Source organism: Melospiza melodia, chromosome 5, assembly GCF_035770615.1.
Source record: "Melospiza melodia melodia isolate bMelMel2 chromosome 5, bMelMel2.pri, whole genome shotgun sequence".
NCBI lineage: Eukaryota > Metazoa > Chordata > Aves > Passeriformes > Passerellidae > Melospiza > Melospiza melodia.
In genome coordinates, this window is record NC_086198.1 from 95,383,403 (window position 1) to 95,402,494 (window position 19,092).

At 46.0% G+C, this 19,092-nt stretch overlaps 2 protein-coding genes across 8 annotated transcripts in view; one reads left to right on the plus strand and one right to left on the minus strand.

Moving 5' to 3' along the window:
• Window positions 1-14,295, plus strand: part of REEP1 (receptor accessory protein 1) — a 74,081-nt gene extending 59,786 nt beyond the window's left edge. For 3 of the 7 annotated variants that reach the window (XM_063157907.1, XM_063157911.1, XM_063157912.1), the window contains exons 8-10: window positions 1,057-1,092; window positions 9,563-9,702; window positions 11,610-14,295. In XM_063157907.1, the coding sequence (XP_063013977.1) occupies window positions 1,057-1,092; window positions 9,563-9,702; window positions 11,610-11,681 (248 nt within the window). In that variant the 3' untranslated portion in view covers window positions 11,682-14,295. Of the gene's footprint in view, window positions 1-1,056; window positions 1,093-4,246; window positions 5,159-5,539; window positions 5,699-9,562; window positions 9,703-11,609 lie in introns of those variants that run through there. The other 4 variants (XM_063157910.1, XM_063157908.1, XM_063157913.1 and 1 more) reach the window with 4 other exon arrangements.
• Window positions 14,296-17,245: 2,950 nt separating this feature from the next.
• Window positions 17,246-18,876, minus strand: MRPL35 (mitochondrial ribosomal protein L35). Its single transcript, XM_063158074.1, has 3 exons — window positions 18,671-18,876; window positions 17,812-17,956; window positions 17,246-17,576 (listed from the first exon to the last, which is right to left on the minus strand). The coding sequence occupies exons 1-3, from the start codon at window positions 18,859-18,861 to the stop codon at window positions 17,388-17,390; spliced, it is 525 nt and encodes a 174-aa protein (XP_063014144.1). The 5' UTR covers window positions 18,862-18,876; the 3' UTR covers window positions 17,246-17,387.
• Window positions 18,877-19,092: the final 216 nt, after the last annotated feature.

Here is a 19,092-nt window from a genome sequence, read left to right on the forward strand (position 1 = left end):
TAGACTTCTACAAGAATTCTAGAATTCTTGTAGACTTCTAGAATTCTACTCTGTAGACTTCTACAAGAATTCTAGAATTCTTGTAGACTTCTAGAATTCTACTCTGTAGACTTCTACAAGAATTCTAGAATTCTTGTAGACTTCTAGAATTCTACTCTGTAGACTTCTACAAGAATTCTAGAATTCTTGTAGACTTCTAGAATTCTACTCTGTAGACTTCTACAAGAATTCTAGAATTCTTGTAGACTTCTAGAATTCTACTCTGTAGACTTCTACAAGAATTCTAGAATTCTTGTAGACTTCTAGAATTCTACTCTGTAGACTTCTACAAGAATTCTAGAATTCTAGTAGACTTCTAGAATTCTACTCTGTAGACTTCTACAAGAATTCTAGAATTTTTGTAGACTTCTAGAATTCTACTCTGTAGACTTCTACAAGAATTCTAGAATTCTTGTAGACTTCTAGAATTCTACTCTGTAGACTTCTACAAGAATTCTAGAATTCTTGTAGACTTCTAGAATTCTACTCTGTAGACTTCTACAAGAATTCTAGAATTCTTGTAGACTTCTAGAATTCTACTCTGTAGACTTCTACAAGAATTCTAGAATCTACAAGAAGGCTGCTGCAACCACTCACACAGCCTCTAAAGAAATCCACCCACACATCCCTGAACTTCCTAAACTCTAAATCTGCTGGAAGAATCCAGGCACACAGCCTTACAAATCCCAGTGTTGCACCCTGTGTTTGTGACCATACAGCCTTGTGCACTGGGTTGTGCATCCATGCTCCCATGGCTTGTCCACACTCCCAGGTCCCCCCAGACAGGAGTTACCTCTGCTCAGTGATCTGAGATCAGCACCAGGGAGCTGAACCTGACCCCATCCTTAGCACCCACATGGACACAGCTTGGGATGGGGCACGTTCCTGAGTCTGTGCTCCATGCTGTCGCCTCCCTGTGCACACCAGGGCCTTGAAGTGCCCTTCAGAGTGGTGCCAGGTGTTTTCTAAGAGTGAGAGGCCTCACAACGGGTCCCTAACTCTCAGCTCCTCTTGCAGTGTGCACGTGTTGCTCGGTGTGCCGGCTCCTCCGAGGTGAGTGCTGGATCTCCTGGTGTCCATCCATGCATCCCTGTTGGGCATGGCTGCTTCCCCCAGCCTGGCTTGCTCCTGATGCTCTGGTTTCCTAACGCCAGGGGGGCAGAGCCAGGCTGTGGGTGGGTTTGGGAGCTCTGTGTGTGTGTGCTCATGGCAAGAGTCTCGGTGCTTCTCACCGTACTGACCTGTGCTACCCACGGATGGGGATTGCTCCTCTGCAGAAAAACTTCATTCCTTTCTCTTCTAGAGGATGGGCCACGTCCTTGCTGGGCAGTGTCACTCCTCTGCCCCCAGTGCTGGTGTAAATCCACTGGGAATGCAGCAAGAGCAAAACCTCCCCAGCCCCAGCCCTGTTTTGCTGTGTTCCCTAAGGATTGGCACATGTTTCTCCATTGCTGGAGAGAACATTTGTGTTTGGGGTGAGCAGGGTATGCAGCAAATCCCAGCAGCAGACCCTGGTAAGGCTTGAACTGGCTGTCCCCGATTCAGTCTCTGGCAGAAGCACTTTTGAAAAACGTCCCCGGTGTCCCCAGCGTTTATTGTGTTTACAAATGTGGAGAGCAGTGAATGGTTTAGCTGCTGGTGGTCTTTTCAGTGCTGTGCCACTTAGCTGGGTTGCTAAGAGCCCAGACATGTCACTTCTGCATTTTTTCCCCAGTGGCAGATGAAAGGAGCGGGAGAACTCCAATTTGGGCATGCCAGAGGATGGGACTGCCAAGCAGCTTGTCTGGGGAGAAAAAAGAAATGCAGACTGGCAGTGTCTCATGTTGGTGGAAGCAAAAAAAACCTTTGTAGCTCCTTTTCTTCTCATCTCATGTGCTTTTTGTGTATTTTGTCCACTAATCAAGCTGGAGCCAGCAGCAGAAGGACTAAAGGATGACAGTGCTGCAGCCTGTGCCTTCCCAGAGCCCTGTGCAGTGCTGGGGCTTGGAGCCTGATGGTTCCAGCCTGGCACAGCCTCCTTGCACCCTGCCTGGGTGGCAAACCCTCCCTCATATTTCATTTGTCACCCCTCCTTTTCTGGGTGTGTGCCATTGTGCAGGACAAGGAAAGATGTTTAAGGTGGTATCTGTTGAAACAACACTTGTATTCACAGGGCATTTTATTAGAACTCTTCTAATTTTAGCCTAAACCTATTTTATGGATTTGACTTCAAAGTGTTATTTATAAAAAGAGTCACTGAATCCTTATGGGCTTAAAAGTCATGAGGTAATCTTAGGAAAGTCTTTTAATGATGCTAAAGCAGCAATCAGTCCAATGTGTTTATGAATTGGACCCAAAGTAATTTGGATCTTGTTGAAATTGCATCCCCTGTCTTTCACACTGGCTTGTTTTACTATTCCTGCCCCCTCTCCAGCATAATCCAGTCCCTCAGACCATGTCAATAGGGATGTGCCAAGGCTCTGTGTCACAGAGGGTTCATTCTGTCTCCACAGGCTGCCCTTTCTCTGTCTCCAAGGCAATAGATGCATTAATGCACTCTCAGACAGTGGCCTGCCATTAAAATGCTCCTTTGTGAGTGCATCTTTGGTAGCTTTGGAGAGCTGACTACGTCATGTGAACATTTTTCAGTGCCACAAAAAGCTGGGGGAGGAAAGAATCTAATTTTGTTTAGCTAGGGCTAAGTTGCCTTGAGCTATTGGCACTCATCTTCTCTTGGTGCAAACTTTAGTGCAGCCAATTTCAGAGTCCCATCATTAACAGCTCTCATTTCCAAAGAGTTTGTCATCTAAATGGGCAGATGGTCAAGTCTTTCCTCAAGCAGGGATATTAAAAGCTGCTTTAGAGCCTTGGTGCAGTCTTTTTCGGCAGGAGCAGTTGCATTAATGCTCTTGCAGGTGAAACCCTATTATTGTAAATAGGTAAAACTCTATTATTTCACTCTTGTGGTGAAACCTGTAGGTAAAACTCTATTCTTTCACTCTCTGACTCACAGAAACCTCCTCAGCTCTTAGGAGAGCACAGGCTGGTGGAGCAAAAGTGCAGGCATTCTGCTCCCTAGATGATACCCAGGAGGATGACTCCTTGCAGGTGCCATGGGGTGAGCATTTCTGCAGAGCCTGAGGCACAGCCTGAGCCCCTGGGCTGGAGCTGTCCCTGTCCCTGTCAGTGATGCTGGGCTGGCTGCTGCTGGCTTCCTCTGCTCTGGAGCAGCTCTGTCCCTCTCAGCAGTGGTGCTGGGCTGGGCGTTGTCACAGACATATATTTAATGAAAAATCCTTTCCTTAGGATTTTTTCTCCTGAGAAGCTGAGGGGCCTCAGGAACAAAATGTAAACATTGATTATCTGCTGCTGTGGAATGCAACAGGTGCATCTGGGATTGGTCTCATGTGGTTGTTTCTAATTAATGGCCAATCACAGTCCAGCTGTCTCAAACTCTCTGGTCAGTCACAAAATTTTGTTATCATTCCTTTCTATTCCTTGCTAGCCTTCTGGTGAAATCCTTTCTTCTATTCTTTTAGTATAGTTTTAATATATCATTTTCTTTTAATATAATATAGATCATAAAATAATAAATCAGCCTTGTGAAACACGGAGTCAAGATTCTCATCTCTCCCCTCGTCCTGGGCCCCCTGTGAGCAGCAGCCCAGGGAGCTGATGGGCTCCTCTGCTCTGGAGCAGGGCTGTCCCTGTCAGCACTGGTGAGATGCTCTGTGCTGAAGCTGTTGGCTGCACAGCAGGGCCCTTTGCTGCCCATTTGGATCACTCCCCGTGGCCTCACAGGCTGCACATGGCAAAGCATTGATGCAGTTCAGGAGCTCCATCCTCACTGAGCCACAAGCCTGTTGGACAGATGTACTCCAGCTCATCTCTTTGACAGCTCCTGTGCCAGCTCCTCTTGCTTTTGTTCCTGGCCAGGCCTTTGCTGGTGGAACCCCCTCCAGGTTTTAACCCAAGTTTCTGATTTCTCTCCTTTGTGTTCTGTGGAAAGTCAGGCTGCAGCATTCAGGGGCAATGGTACAATTATGTAAGAGCTCCTTTTCCCTTTCAGAGAGGGCAGAGTGAAAATCTCCAGGGATCTCTGTTTGCCTTCTGGCAGTGCCTGGCAAATGCTTAAAGGCTGCTCAATATTAAACAATCCTGCTTGGGACCAGCATTTAAAAAGTAACAAAATACGTTTGGTGTTGTTCTCTCAACTAATGTCTCTTAGGTGCTGTTGCAAAGACCTGGGGCATGGTTGAGAGGGAGAAACCATTTTAATTCTTGCAGAGAATAAATATATCTCTCATGAATTGAAGAACCAGCTGTACATCAGGAGAATTGTTGGGACTGCAAGTATTCGAGGGGGCATTTATTACTGGAATGGTGATCAGGAGCCTTAGGCATTGTGAGAAATGTGCAGGGACATTTCTGATGAGTGGCTCTGTTTGGGTGTGCTCCTCAAGGTGACAGATCACAGCCAGCCAGCAGTGCAGCTCCCCAGGACCTCGATGGGACACCCACTGAATTGTGCTTTAAATGAATCACCTCACTGCTCCGTTGGCTGATCCAGCCCCTCCTCTGTGGTGTGCTCAGGAGTGCACATGAGTTATTACAGTGGAAAGTGCTTTAAAAACACTAATTGACTTTATGTCAAGGGGGCTGATTGTACATCTCTGAACTAATTCAATTAAATGGTGTAGGTGGTTTTATTTTGGTTCTTAGCCAGTTTTGCTTCCAGCTCTTATTCTGAGGAATTTTTTTTAACCTTACTGAACTTAAAGAACAAACAGCAATTTTCTGTTGCTCTAGGCATTTTGTTCCTTAAAATTTCCCTTTACTAAATACTGAAGCAAATTTTTATAGGGCTGGTTTGCATCACTTTGCGCTGGTATTTCTGAATAGCAATTTGTGATTTTCTTTTTGAGATTTAAAAATAGTTTCAGATGTATTTTGGTTACTTCAGGGAAGAAAGAAAACACAGAAAATCAGTGGTTTTGAAGTACATTTGCATTGTACCAGCAGAAAGTGAAAACATTGATTATTGTTTAATAAACTTCAGCTGAATGACAGAGCTGATAAAAGCAAAGATGAATATTTCTGTGTTCTGAAACAATGTTCCTTCCCCCTCTGCACCCAAATGTTTTCTCCTAACAGTTTATTCTTTCTTTTTCTCTATGTAAATATTATGGGACTCTGATGTAAGTGTTACAGATTGCATGAATTTTCCTCTGAGGTGTTTGGAATAGACTAGCACTTAACAACTCACTCATTTGTGGGATGTGTTTTCATTAACGGATGGCTTTGTTGATGTAATTAGGTTTGTTTGCTTTGGTTGCATTTGACTCCAGCTTTGGAAAGGATCTCTGCCTCTGTTTGGTGGCTCCTGGGCAGTGTGTGCTGCTGTAGTTTGGCTGCTCCTAACTCCTTGGTTTGGCACTGAAAACTGCTGGGGGAGGACAGGACTTGGGTCAATGTCTTTTGGAAATGATGGTGAATTTATCTTTGTTGCAGGGGAAAGAAGCTGATGGCCACCGTAGAATAAATACCTGTTCTCCCGTGCTCATTCAGTGCTGTGCAAAACTCTTTGTATGAATGATGCCCTGGAAAGGCTTAACTTTGGAGTGCCTTTACCTTCCATTACATTAATACAATACATCACTTTGGTTTGTGTAGTCTGTGACTGTGGTTTTCCCCATTGCTCCTGAGGAATTCGAGTGATGGGAGACAGAATTATTGTGCCTGGCAACATTAGGAAAGTCCAATGTCAAAGTTGCCTGAGTCTCACTGTTACTGTACTTAAGTGTCCAGATTTTTCAGAGGATCTAGGTCAAAGTCATTTGTTCACTTGGGCCAGGTCCTGACTTCTGTTGTACTCAGGAAAATCCAAAGGATTTGGGTACAGATTTACCTGGCAGCACGGACCAGGGTCTGAACCAAAGCGATTGCTGAACCAGCACACTGCTGAATCCCAGACAGTGCTGTAGGAAGAGTTCTGCAAGTGAAATTTCTCAGCCTTGTTGAATCATAGAGATCAAAGATTGCAATGATCTGGCCCCACATTTCCTGCTCCATGCTGGGTTGTTCCTGAGGTGCATTAACAGCTCAGATCCCAACTCTGCAGAGCACTCCAATGTCTGCTTTAACTTGCAATGTGCCCATTTTCAGGGCTTCCCTCCCCACGTGTTGGTTGTATCAGTTCCCTTGGAAGGAATTATGATGAATGATAGGAACTGGAATTAAGGGAATTTACTGGAATAATCTGTTTCCTTACACTGTTTACAGTCAGATTCTGTCTTGCTTTAGTGGAGAGAGGAGTGTAATCTGGTCTGTGCACAAAAGGTGTTTGCAAGAGGCAGCAGCAGCTTTAGTCCTGGAACTCCAGCCCATTTCCCACTTCTGCAGCAATTCAGCCCCTCCACATAAAGCTGTGGAGCCTTAAATGTAACAGGTGGAGACCCCTAAAACACATCCCACGCTGGGATGGGCAGTGAGAGTGTCCCAAACAGAGCCAGGGCAAGGTCTGGTGTCTGACCCATGTTTTTACACAGCCACCTCCTGGCTGGGACAGCCCCTGGAGCAGCACACTCTGCTGACTCGGCTGCTTTGGGGACATCTGATAGTGACCCCACAGCCTCAGATCATAAAAATGCCTCTTAGAAACACACAGGAGGTCACCCAAGGCCAAGTGCTGTCCTCAAAATGCACGCTCCAGCCCTGGCAATGTTTAACTCCTCAATCTTTATCTTCTCTGGTAACAACCCTTGGTGTCCCAGAGCCCTTTTATTCACTTTAAACCTCCATCTCCTTTCTCAGCAGCTCCTCACAGGTGTGTTTGTTCTTCTGATTAACCCCTGCCTTACATTTTTTACTCACTCTCTTGGTGTCAGAAAATCAGTTTTCTATCATATCATCACCATATTCACAAAAAGAACAATTTCAGAGCCAAAGGCTGGCACCCCAAAGCCTGGCAGATCAAGATGAGCTTGGCTTGCTCACAACGCAGATGTCCTTCCCAAGGCAGGATGGGCAGGGACTCCTCCCTTCTTGTTCCAGGTCTAAAGGAAAGTGCTGTGTGTATTACAGATATTTCCTCATCCATGGCCACAAAAGTAGTGGAAGAGCCTGGGAGAGCCCATCTTCCTTCTTCCAGTTCAGTGAGGCTGGAGCCAAGCTGGTTCCCAATTTGGGTGGTTTTCAGTGTCCCACTCACAATGACGTGCAGCAGGGAAGAAAAGGGCACCAGCCCAACTTCCAGTGAAGCTGCAGGGATCAAAGCAGTGTGTGCCAGCTGGGAGGCTGAGCTCTCCTTGATCTTCATGGAAGCAGCTTCAGGACATGATGTGATGCTTGGGCTGATGGGGAGAATGGGAAACCTGCAGGAGCCCATCCTGCTGTGGGGGTGACATGGGTGGCAGAGCTCACTGGGTATCTTTTTTACCCAGCATCTGATTTAAGAGAGAGCCCAGCAATGAGGAAAGCAATGTGTGCTGCAAACCCCTGGGGTTCACAGCAGCATTGTCAGGCTGACAGCTCCTTCTGGCTCCTTTCCCATGGACTGGCTGCCTGTGGAATGCAGCATGGCACATTCTCATGGTTCTGTTCCCTCAGCCAGTGTTTCCTCACTCTGGCCACTGACCACCCCAGCTCTGGGTGTCCAACACCCCTCCATCCTGTCCCATTCCAAGCCCTTTTTCCCTGGTGAAAGGCCCTGTCTGCTCTCAGTGGCACATGGCTGGGGTGTGTTGTTCACTGCGCAAACCTCAGCGAGGGCATTAAAAGAAGTTCTGAGCCACTTCTGCTAAACTTGACTAAATTTTGATTTGGCTTAGGCAGGCAGCAAAGAACAGCTTCCACATCCAAGAGGGTCTAAGCTAGGCTGCTCCTGGGTAGATCATTTCCCAAGAGGAGGGATAAAATTACTATTTTATCCCATAACATTCCTGTACTAGAGAACATTTAATTCTCCCCACAGTGCAATATTCACTCTACAGTCCTACACAGAACAAAAACATTTCAGCATTATCCTGGGCCTCTCTGCAAGGTGCTTATCAACATCTTCAGTACAGCTGGGGGAAAAGCCAACTTCCAGCTCTTCCTGCAGTGGTGTTTTCCAGCCTGCCCGTGTGAATGGTGATAAAGGGGCAGAAGCACAGGGTCAGTGGGCAGAGGATGGAGTGCACAGGCTGCTGTCTCGAGCAGCAGCTGCATCCTGTGGGCTGAGAGGGATTACTGCTGACTTTAATCTGGCACTGGGGAGAGCCCCAGTGACCTGCTCGTGACTTGTGGTGTTGCTGTAGCCAAATCATTTCCCCTCTGTCTGTTACCCAGCTGGAAGAGCTGTCAAAGAATTCAGTTCTTTTGGGCTTTAAGAATCAAAAAGGATTAGTAAATATTAGATGTTGAAGAATCCTCTTTGGTTTCAGGCTTTGGGGTTCAGTCTTTGGTCCAGCAGACTCTTACACAGGCTGAGACAAGAAGCACAGAGCATTATTTCTATGTATGTTCATGCAACAAAGTACAGACCCAGTAATTCTGATTAGTGCCACGTAGACAGCAAATAGTTCCCCTCCTACCATGTTTTGGAATCAAAAAAGCCTTCTCAATTAAACAGAGAAACCTCCAGCCCTGCTGGTAAGAAACCATGGAGAGCAGGAAACTTGGTCATGTTGAGTTTCCTCTTCTGTACCTCTTGCTTTGGGCTGTTCATTAAAAATGTACTGTGTGTATTTAGGCAGCAAATGGATTGTGTTGTGTGGCACAACCAGTCCCACAAAGACTGTGCCATGAGTTACGAGGGTAAGAACCACCAAGTGTTTGTGGTTTGGAGTTATGAGGCCATAAACTGCCTTCAGGAACATCAGCAGAGCCCGTGCTCCACCACCACATTTACCCCAGAGTGACAGAAGAGACACTTTTCCCTGCACTGGTTTCCAGCAGCACACCCACTCAATGAGGGTCCACTCAATGCCTGGTGAAGCTTTTTGAGAACTTCAGTGGATCTCAGACTGAGTCTTGACCTGACCTTGACCGCTTGGCCACAAGGCTTGCCTTGACCACTCTCAGTTTCAAGTCTGTAAGTGCTGCTGTTTCCTATTTCTGCATCCCCAGCAGCTCTCTCTGTGCTTACCAGAGGATTTCAACACCCATTTGGAGTCTTCTAGAGGAAGCAGTGGATGCAGGAGCTATGGATGGAACCAGCAATTCAAGAAATCAGTTATTTTATTTATCCCTGAGCAAACAAACAAACAAACAAACAAACAAATCTCTTTCTAGTGTCAACCTCCCAGACATCAAAAGATGTGAATTTAGTCTCAATTCTGTGTAAAATAATCAAAGTAGACTTTATAATGGCTTTGTAAACAAGAGCCTATTGATTTCTAACCCCACAGCTGCTATTATTAGAGTGTGATGTGTGACCCTTCTGTTTATTAATCCCTGGGTGATGCATGGTTTTGCAGTGAGTGATGTTTGTGTGAATCAAACCATCACTGATTTCCTCATCCCCTGTCTTCACATTTAGGCTGCAAATGGCTGTGTTAAATAGGTGAATTAAGTGTGGACAGTAGGTATGAGAAGCCACCTGAGACAAACTGTGAAACAAAAGGCTCAGTGTTCTCAGATGATGAAGAGAATGATTGTGCATCCCTGAACAAAAGGCCCAAAAAGAAGGATCCACCCCTTGAGGTACTTCCATACTGTCAAGACTCCTCCTTCTATGACTTCAACAGGAATCTTCAACTGAGCAAACACCTCTCTTTGGTCTAAACTCACTAAATACACTTTTAGTTGCTCCATGGAAACAAAAGAACTAAAGGAAATGCAGATCTCACTCTGATTTGCCAACATTTTAGCGACATTTCCTTATGGAGGAAATAGAACCTGTGTGGGAGATGCTGTAGGCAAAGACTCCTTGCAGAGGTGGGCAGGGTGGGTGGAGGCACAGCTGGGATCTCCCCCTGTGGGATGCTGAGTTTGCTCCTCCCAGGCCCTTGCCCTGGCTCAGTGTGAGGGGGCAGAGCTGTGTGGTTTGGCCAGCAGCTGCAATCCCTTCTGCTGGGCTGTCACCAAACTCTGGGCTGCTCTGTTGTGGCCATGGGAAGGTGCAGCCTCTCCAGCCACTCCCAGAGCTGTGCAGTGGCCTCCCAAAGCTGTTCGTGCCCCGTTTAAGAGCCTTGGCTGTGCAGTCAATGGCAGCTTTGCTTCAAGAGCCACTTGGTTTCCCCGAGAGCAGCTTTCTCCCAAACTGCAGGAGGTGCTGCTCTGTTTGTCTGGCTGTGTCCCCGGGCTCCTGGTTCACACAGAGCTCCTCTGAGCAGCTGTGGATCCAGGTGTGGTGTGGGATCCATTGCTGCTGTAAGTGCACAGCAGCTTTGCTCCTCTCCTCTGCTCCTGATCCCATCCAGATCTGCTGTGCTCTTGGGGATTCACTGCAGGCACCTGGGGTAAGATTTCAGGCTTGCACGATGGGGTGAAGTTTAATTAATCCCATCTCTGTGAGAAACTACTTGGGGTTATGGTCAAGCTAGAAAAAAATGGAGATTTAGGTGTAATCTAAACAAAACCTCACTGTGCTGCAGTCCCTTGTCTATGTGAATAGTTATACATTGCTGCATCATGGGAATGCAGAAATGTGGCATGGTTTTGGGTTTGAAAGTCCTGTAAAACAGAAAAGTCCTTGCTTTGGTCCTGTCAGGTAAATATGGGTTAATGCTATTAAGAAAGCAAGGCTTTGGATGTTTATGTAAATGGAGTAGAAGATCCTACCACACCTTGCAGTGTTACTTGCCTCCACACTGAGAATCCATGCCTGTTACAACATCTGATAACCATTTCTTGTTGTGAAGCTTATGAGACACCATCCCACACCAGATTAGGGCTTTTTCTTTCATTTGTTTGCTGGCCTAATGTTTGTCAGAGTCTGGAGAACAGGGTTAACCACAGGAAACCAAATTCCTGGACTTAGTCTGCCTCCTCCTGGGCAGTCTGGGCTCCTTGTGAAATCTCTGCACCAGCTGACTACAAGGCAGAATTCCAATAGCTGGTTTCTAAAATAATTTCAACAGATTTTGTCTGGCCTCTTTCCCAAGCAAGGGCATGATTTTAAGGAGTTCTGCCTCATGAGAATTACAGTCCTGGTGTGTTCCATCGTGGGAAACCCTTCAGCTTTGTAAAGCCATGAACTGTACCCTCCAAAGAGCTGAGGATGGGTTGGACAGGGCAGGATGGGCTGGGAGACACCAGAGCTGGCTCCCTGCCACCAGTTTGATCTCTGGATCCCCGAGCAGCTGTAAATGGCACCAGTTTGACCTGGCTTTTTCAGCTGTTGAGCTATTAGCAATCCTTAGCCACACCTCTAACCTAGCACCAGAGGGGAATGTGTTGATTACACCTGGGTGTACAACAGGGTTTTTAAAGAGATTAGTCCTCACCTGGCCATTTATTGCTCATCTTCAGGGCCAAACTGAAGATTGCATTACTTCATGAGAGGAATGGGATCCTATTCACAGAGGTCTCACAAAGATGGGTGTGTTGTAAGGAAGAAAAAGATGTTTCCTACTAAGCCTCTGAAGTTTTGCCTTGTTTCTCTGCAGGCACCGCCTAGGACTCTCAGACCTCGCTTCAGGAAGAAAAGTACCTCGTCCTCTGCCACTGAAACAATGTGAGTGCAATGAGCCAATAGCACCAAGATCCACAGAATGTCTCTCTTCTGCCTTAAAGAGCTACTCATTGATAACCTAGGAAGCAGCAGTGGGCTGGATGTGCTTTGACGTGCAGCACTGCAGACATGGCCTTTCTCCTCTCTCCACGTCCCTCTGTGGCACCTGCTGCTGTTTGTCCCTGCTGTGGGTAGGACAGTCTGGCAGGCACCTGCCCGTGAGGGCTCCTGGTTGGCTTTGCAGAGTGCACCCACCCACAGTGTACATTTCCAGTTTCATTTGTGTCTGCATAGCTCTTGCTCTGTGAATGCCCAGAGCAATAATAACAACAACAATATTCAGTTACTCATCATGCTACGTTGACAGTGTATTTATTTATGGCTTTATCATGGATGAAGTGGATTTGCAGAACCCATGGATTTCTCTTTCCTCCCTTCCTCCTCAAGACTGTGAATGATGTAACAAATGTCAAAGTACTTTGACTGTACAAAATGTCCAAGATTTGTTAGAGAAAGCTGAGCTGCAACTGAGTTTTTCTGCAAGTAAATCACATGTTCTGAGAAAACCATTGTGCTAAACCCACAGAGACAAGACCACTTACAGAGGATGAGGAAGTGATGTGCAAGAGAAAAAAAAAATTGTTTCGATGATATAATGAAGGGGGAGTCCGAGTTTCAATCAGCCTGAGCCAGGAGAGTATTTTGTGGAAAATGATGCGTAGAAGAACTAAATCCCACCACTTGTGGCCCATGTTCTACTGTGAGTTCTGAAGTGTGAGCAAGCCAGGCTTGAGCAAGCTGCAGCAGCAGAAATTAGAATGGCTTTAGTGATGCATTTCCAGGGGTAAACACATCATCTTTCTTCCCTGCTACAACAGTGCCAGTCACAGCACTCTGCTCTGCTGCTGCTCTGCTGGCATGAGCCGAGGAGGTGCTGGGTCTGAGCTGCTTTTTGAAGCCTGGAGTTTGTCCTCTAGCATGGAGTTTGGTTAGAACCACAAGAACCAGATGGAGTGGTTTATTTGTATCCATATATAAATGGGAAATATAAAAGAAGAGGAAGACATGGTAGGGTTTGTGTATTTGTGCTTCAAGTTGGTGTCTCTTGTAAGTGTTGAGCATGTGAGATTCACACATCAGTTAATTACGTGACCCTTTGTGTTTGCTCTTGGACCTGTCACATAGACTAGAAAGGAATTTAGCATTGTGTAGGATGTGCCATCACCAGTGGATCAGCACAGGGGCTCCATGGTGTCACTGTTCATCTGGCTCAGGTGCAGCAGCCCAGGGTGCCAAAAGCCAGCTGGAGTGTGCCAGGCTCGGAGGTAACTCTGAAGCAGCCTTTGAAACCATTTCTGTGCCAGGTGTGCATCCATATCCCAGCTGCACATCTGGTGGATCCCTGAGGTCACCCCCACAGCTTCCTACACGTGTGGGGCAGAAAGAAATAAAATACACACACAGAGAAATGTTTATCTGACCTGGCTAGGAAATGGAAAACCAAGCAGGTGTTTCCTGTGTCTGCCACAGTATTTGGCCTCATTACCTGGGAATTTTATTTCCACGTGCTGATTCAGTCATATTTTGCAAATTTTGAAAAATTCTTCAGAAAGTAAATTAAAAAAAAAAAAAACCCAAACAAACCTGTCTAAAGAGCAGTTACAGAAGAGTTGGTCCCTGGAAGATAACTCAGCAAAAGCTTTGAGAAGCTAAGCTTATGTATTTTACTTCTAAGCAGCTTTAGAGTTTATTTGATTTCTTTTGGCTAACATTAAAAAGAAATAGGAAAACTGCCTGCACTGTTAGCAGAAAATAAAATCCTGTTGCAAGCAAGCCATGTTTCCCTGCTATGCAATGGGCTGCTGTAAGATAAAAAAGAAGCTGACAAGTTTGCACTCAATTATGCCAAATAACCCCAACAACATAGAGCTGCATAACATCTGACCAGTTCTAATCTCAGCCACGCTGTATTAACATTGATTCTCACTAAAACTATTTAATGTGCGTCTAATCTGCTGTTTTACTGTAAACTTGACTGTTTAGCATTTCTTAAGTGCTGAGGTGAAATGTTGACAAGGGAGTTGCCTTATATCTCTCAAAACATTCACTGTATAAATGAGAAAAAATAAACCTTTTCATATCTCTGGAAAAGAAAAGCTGTATTATCAACGGAGCTGTATATTTGCATCTAGATAGCCAGAAATGTGAATGCCTGACCTCGTGCACTCGTGCTCCTTGTGCTCCAGTGCTCTGTGCAGACGAGAGCGGCCACTCGCTTTGATTCCTCACCTTCCTCTGATTCCTCACCTTCCTCGCACAGGTTATTTACAGGGGCTGCCCCAGGCTGCCAGCTCGGTGTCACAGCTGCTGTGTTCATTCTGGATAAACACCACCCCTGGATAAACACCACCCCTGGATAAACACCACCCCTGAAGTCTTTTGTTCCAGCTTTCCTCTGGAGCCTCTGCCAAGGAGCGAGGCCGGTTCGGTGATTCTCACCTTCATGCGCTGCTGCTGACCCCTCCTGGCAAACAGGGGTGTGCAGGATGGATGGATGGATGGATGATGGATGGATGGATGATGGATGGATGGATGGATGATGGATGGATGGATGGATGGATGGATGGATGGATGGATGGATGGATGGATGGATGGATGGATGGATGATGGATGGATGGATGGATGGATGATGGATGGATGGATGGATGGATGGATGGATGGATGGATGGATGGATGGATGGATGATGGATGGATGATGGATGGATGGATGGATGGATGATGGATGGATGATGGATGGATGGATGGATGGATGGATGGATGGATGATGGATGGATGGATGATGGATGGATGGATGGATGGATGATGGATGGATGATGGATGGATGATGGATGGATGATGGATGGATGGATGATGGATGGATGGATGGATGGATGGATGGATGGATGGATGGATGGATGGATGGATGATGGATGGATGGATGATGGATGGATGATGGATGGATGGATGGATGGATGGATGGATGATGGATGGATGGATGATGGATGGATGGATGGATGGATGATGGATGGATGATGGATGGATGATGGATGGATGATGGATGGATGGATGATGGATGGATGGAGGGATGGATGATGGATGGATGGATGGATGGATGGATGGATGGATGGATGGATGGATGGATGGATGATGGATGGATGGATGATGGATGGATGATGGATGGATGATGGATGGATGGATGATGGATGGATGGATGGATGATGGATGGATGGATGGATGGATGGATGGATGGATGGATGGATGGATGGATGATGGATGGATGGATGGATGGATGGATGGATGGATGGATGATGGATGGATAGCGGATGGATGGATGGATGGATGGATGATGGATGGATGAATGGATGGATGGATGATGGATGGATGATGGATGGATGGATGATAGATGGATGGATGGATGGATGATGGATGGATGGATGGATGGATGGATGGATGGATGGATGGATGGATGGACGGACGGATGCTTTCCAGGCATGTGTTGGAAAGGAGCAGTTCTCAGCTCCCTTCCTGCTCCAGCTCTGGGTGTGCAGGCTGGTTGAGCACTTCCAGATCTCCCCTCCTAAAATCAAGCAATCTTTCAGCTGATGGTTTAAAACAGCAGATCTGGCCCAGTTTAAAAAGCCCAGTTTTGGGGCCTTTCAGGCAGCTGGCCCCTACCATCAGTCCTGTAGGGCAGGCAGCACCTCCTTGTGTCTCAGAGAGGGCTGAGAGAGTGGAACTCTGAAGAGAACAGGCCAGCCCTAGGAAACAGCCTTTATCCAGCTCAAGGCTCCAGTGAAACGTGCATTATTTTAATCACATAAAATTGAGGCTGAGGGGAGGGAAACTGCAGCTGGAGGTGGTCTGTAGTAAAGAGGCCTGTGAATGACCTCCCCAGTTTACCATAAACTCAAACAGTTATGAAGAAATAAGCCTGGAGCAGCCCAGTGCTCCCCTCTGTGCCTCCCCTCCTGCCGTAGGGGTCAGCACCAGCGCAGCTCCAGCAGTCACCAACTGCTGAATCAGGATCCCACCAGAAACACGACAGACTTCATGTGTGTCCCTGTCACCCTGGAATGAATCAACCTAAAAACCTCGTGGAAGTGCAAACCCAGCACAGAAGGAAAGAGAATCAGGCAATTTATTCCTGCTAGGAGGGAGAGAGCTCCTCCTGTAAACAACCTGCTGCCTCTGGCTGCCGGCAAGTCCTCGTGTCGTGATCAACCCTTGTGCTCCTCACCCACAGTCTCCCTTTTGCTGTTAGTTTCAGGTTCCTGTTTTGCATCCAGCACATTTGAACTAGCAGAGAACACGTCGGGATTTGCGTTTAGACAAACTATTTAAGGCTCCTAATTGTGCACTTGGTGTGATTTCTTTCCTGTGATGGGTAGAAAAGGTCTGTGATACAATGGTACACTCGATGCCTCACAAGGACGGCCATTACAACTGTATTCCAAAGGTTTGATGTTTTGCTGGTTTTGTTATACTGCTTGATATACATCTTGAATAAAGTCTTAATCTTTTCTTTATTAAAAAAAAAAAGAACAAAAAACAAAACCAAACATCTTTAGTCTGTTCAATGTATCTGGCAGGCCAGAATAATCACTTTGATTGCTGTATTATTTTTATCTGAATTCTGGCTGACTGTATATAGATGTATTCACTAAGTGCTGCATGTCCTTCAGAACTTTCTGTATCATGAACTGGAAAAAAGAACAAAATACAGCTACTGAACACTCTGAGTAACTAGTGAATTCATTACAATGCTACAGCCTTGTACAGCAAACCACCTCTGCTATACAGGCAGCTCTGGGGCTGAGCACCAGGGACTCTGCTCAAAAATGGGATCAAGGAATGCTTTAAAGTACTGCTTTCATACACTCTGGAGTATCAGCTTTGTAGAGAAAACATCTGATCCAAGCCTTAGCAAAAACAGGGTCCGGTTGATCTGCTCACTCCAAGATAAACCCATGGGGTTGTTCTATTTATGTGTGACCAGGAATGTGCAGTATGAGGTCTATTTACACTTAAAGGAAAAAACAAGAAATTACTCTGATGTTGTGCAGGACACAAAGAACAGATTCTACTACTCAAAAACCAACAGAGGACACAAAATCTGAGTCCTGCAATGAAAGCTGGTGGCCAATACATTTTAAAATCAGTTATAAAACCAGCATGTAGCTATGAAACTCTGGTCTGTTTTTTTTTTTTTTTCCCTGCACTTTCTAGCATGGACACAAGGCAATAGTGTGTTATTGTGACAGGCAACAATGCTAAGATGAACCCTGCTCTCCTTTTTCCCCTTCCCCAAAAGACTCCATCCAGTGAGCCACCACTTAGTATGGATACAGAAAAATAGATTCCGGGGTTATTGAAACACATTTATTTAAAAAATTAAGATGAAGTATGTTGAATTATTCACTTTTAGTGCTGTTTAGTGTATTCCTCCATGACAGACAATCACAGGAAACCACCAGACATGAGAATGTGTAGGTGACCAGCCTGACCTCTGCTAAAACAAACAGCAGATGAAGATAAATTCGAGTATTCCTTTATTGTGGGCATTGATTCCCATAATTCTGCTCAGATTTTTATTTTAAAAAGTACAGGCATTACAGATGCATGTTCCAAAACCCAGAGCATGCCACACAACCAGAGATGTGCAAACCCCAGATTTCTACACACGGAGATTTGTGCGGTCGTGGTACTTCTGGTAGGGGTCATCAACGTACCAGGTCCTCCTTTTCCAGAAGGAGGTGGTCATTTTATCCAGGAGCTTACACTGTGTCCTGGTGCACAGCACCAACTCCCTCAAACGCTTCTTCCTGGCAGCTGACTTCTTCCACAGCTTCTTCTTATAACCAGCCTGTCAGGAGAAAACACACACCCAAAAAAAAAATTTCTTAATAGGTCACTGCAAGTGCACAAACACAGCCACACTGCTCAGCAAACCTGGATAAATCCCTCACTTTGGGAAAATGGAGTCTCTCTACAGAGCTTTTTTTAACTTCCACACCAGCCACTGCCCTCCAAGAGGAGGAAAACAATTACACTTTACCCTGACTGTAAAGAACAGGCTCTCATTATCCCAAACATCTCACCTTTCTCCTCACCCAGAGGCCGTTGTGCAGCCGGAGGAACCTTTTGACCACAGATTTCACACTTTTCCTCTTTCCCTTCCGCAGGCTGCAGTAGGTGAGGGTCCTCACTGGCTGCTGGAGTAAACTTGGAAGTAGAGGTGTGACACTAAAAGAAACCAAACCAACCCCAAAATGAAGAGGGAAAGAGAACAGGAATGAAACACCTTTTTTAAAAAGAAATTACTGCCTTTATGACACATAGAGAGATCAGAAGAGCTGTGGCTTGTTTGAAGGGTAACAAGGACTCCTTAAATATTACAGCACAGCACCTAATGGGTGTAGAATACCAATGGCAGGGCTAGAGTCTTGTCAAAATTCAGCTCAAACTTATTATTCCACACAGAGCACCTTTTTTCAATCGACTAAAAGCAGTGTTATATAGTACTATATATTATATTATTAAATATAACATAGACTATATTAACAATATAATATTAATGCACACGATAAATTATATATATTATAGGATACATAAATTCACCGTATATTGCATATTTTGTAATGCATACGTAGTGGAATAAAATATATACTCCTAAATATATTTTAATATAAAATATAGTTCTTTATTTATATATATATATATATATATATATATATATGTATGTATGTATATATATGTATGTATGTATATATATATATATTTGAAATATATGGTAATTCAAATTATTTATATTTATGTGAAACAATATAATACATCTAAAACATGTAAGGTATGCAAATAAAAATATATATATTAGGTACACAGATATAAGATATATAGAGAAAAACTGAAACCCCTTTTAAGGATTTTTGGCTCGAGGGAGAAGCTGCGCGGCCGCACCTGCTGAGCACCGAGGGGGTCCCTGCCCGGGGCCGGTTCTCGCCGAGCAGCCGCGGGGTCCAGAGCGGGGCCGGGGCCGGGGCCGGTCCGTGCCCGACGCACCGGGCGGAGGGGGCGCTGAGCGGGAGCGCACGGGGAGCCCAGCGGCGCAGGATCCCTGCGGGGACACGGGAGAGCCTCAGCACAAACATCCCCGCCAGACAGCCCCAGTCAGCCCCGACACCGCCCCGGTACCGACCCGCCAGGGCCCCGCGGGCCGCCGCCGCCGCCGCCATGGCCACGCTGCGCCGGGCGGAGCCGCGCCGGGTCCCGCCCAAGGAGGCGGCGGCCGCAGCGGAGCCGGGATCCCACACCGGAGCCGGGATGTCTCACGGGACTCGGGATCCCACACCGGAGCCGGGATGTCTCACGGGACTCGGGAT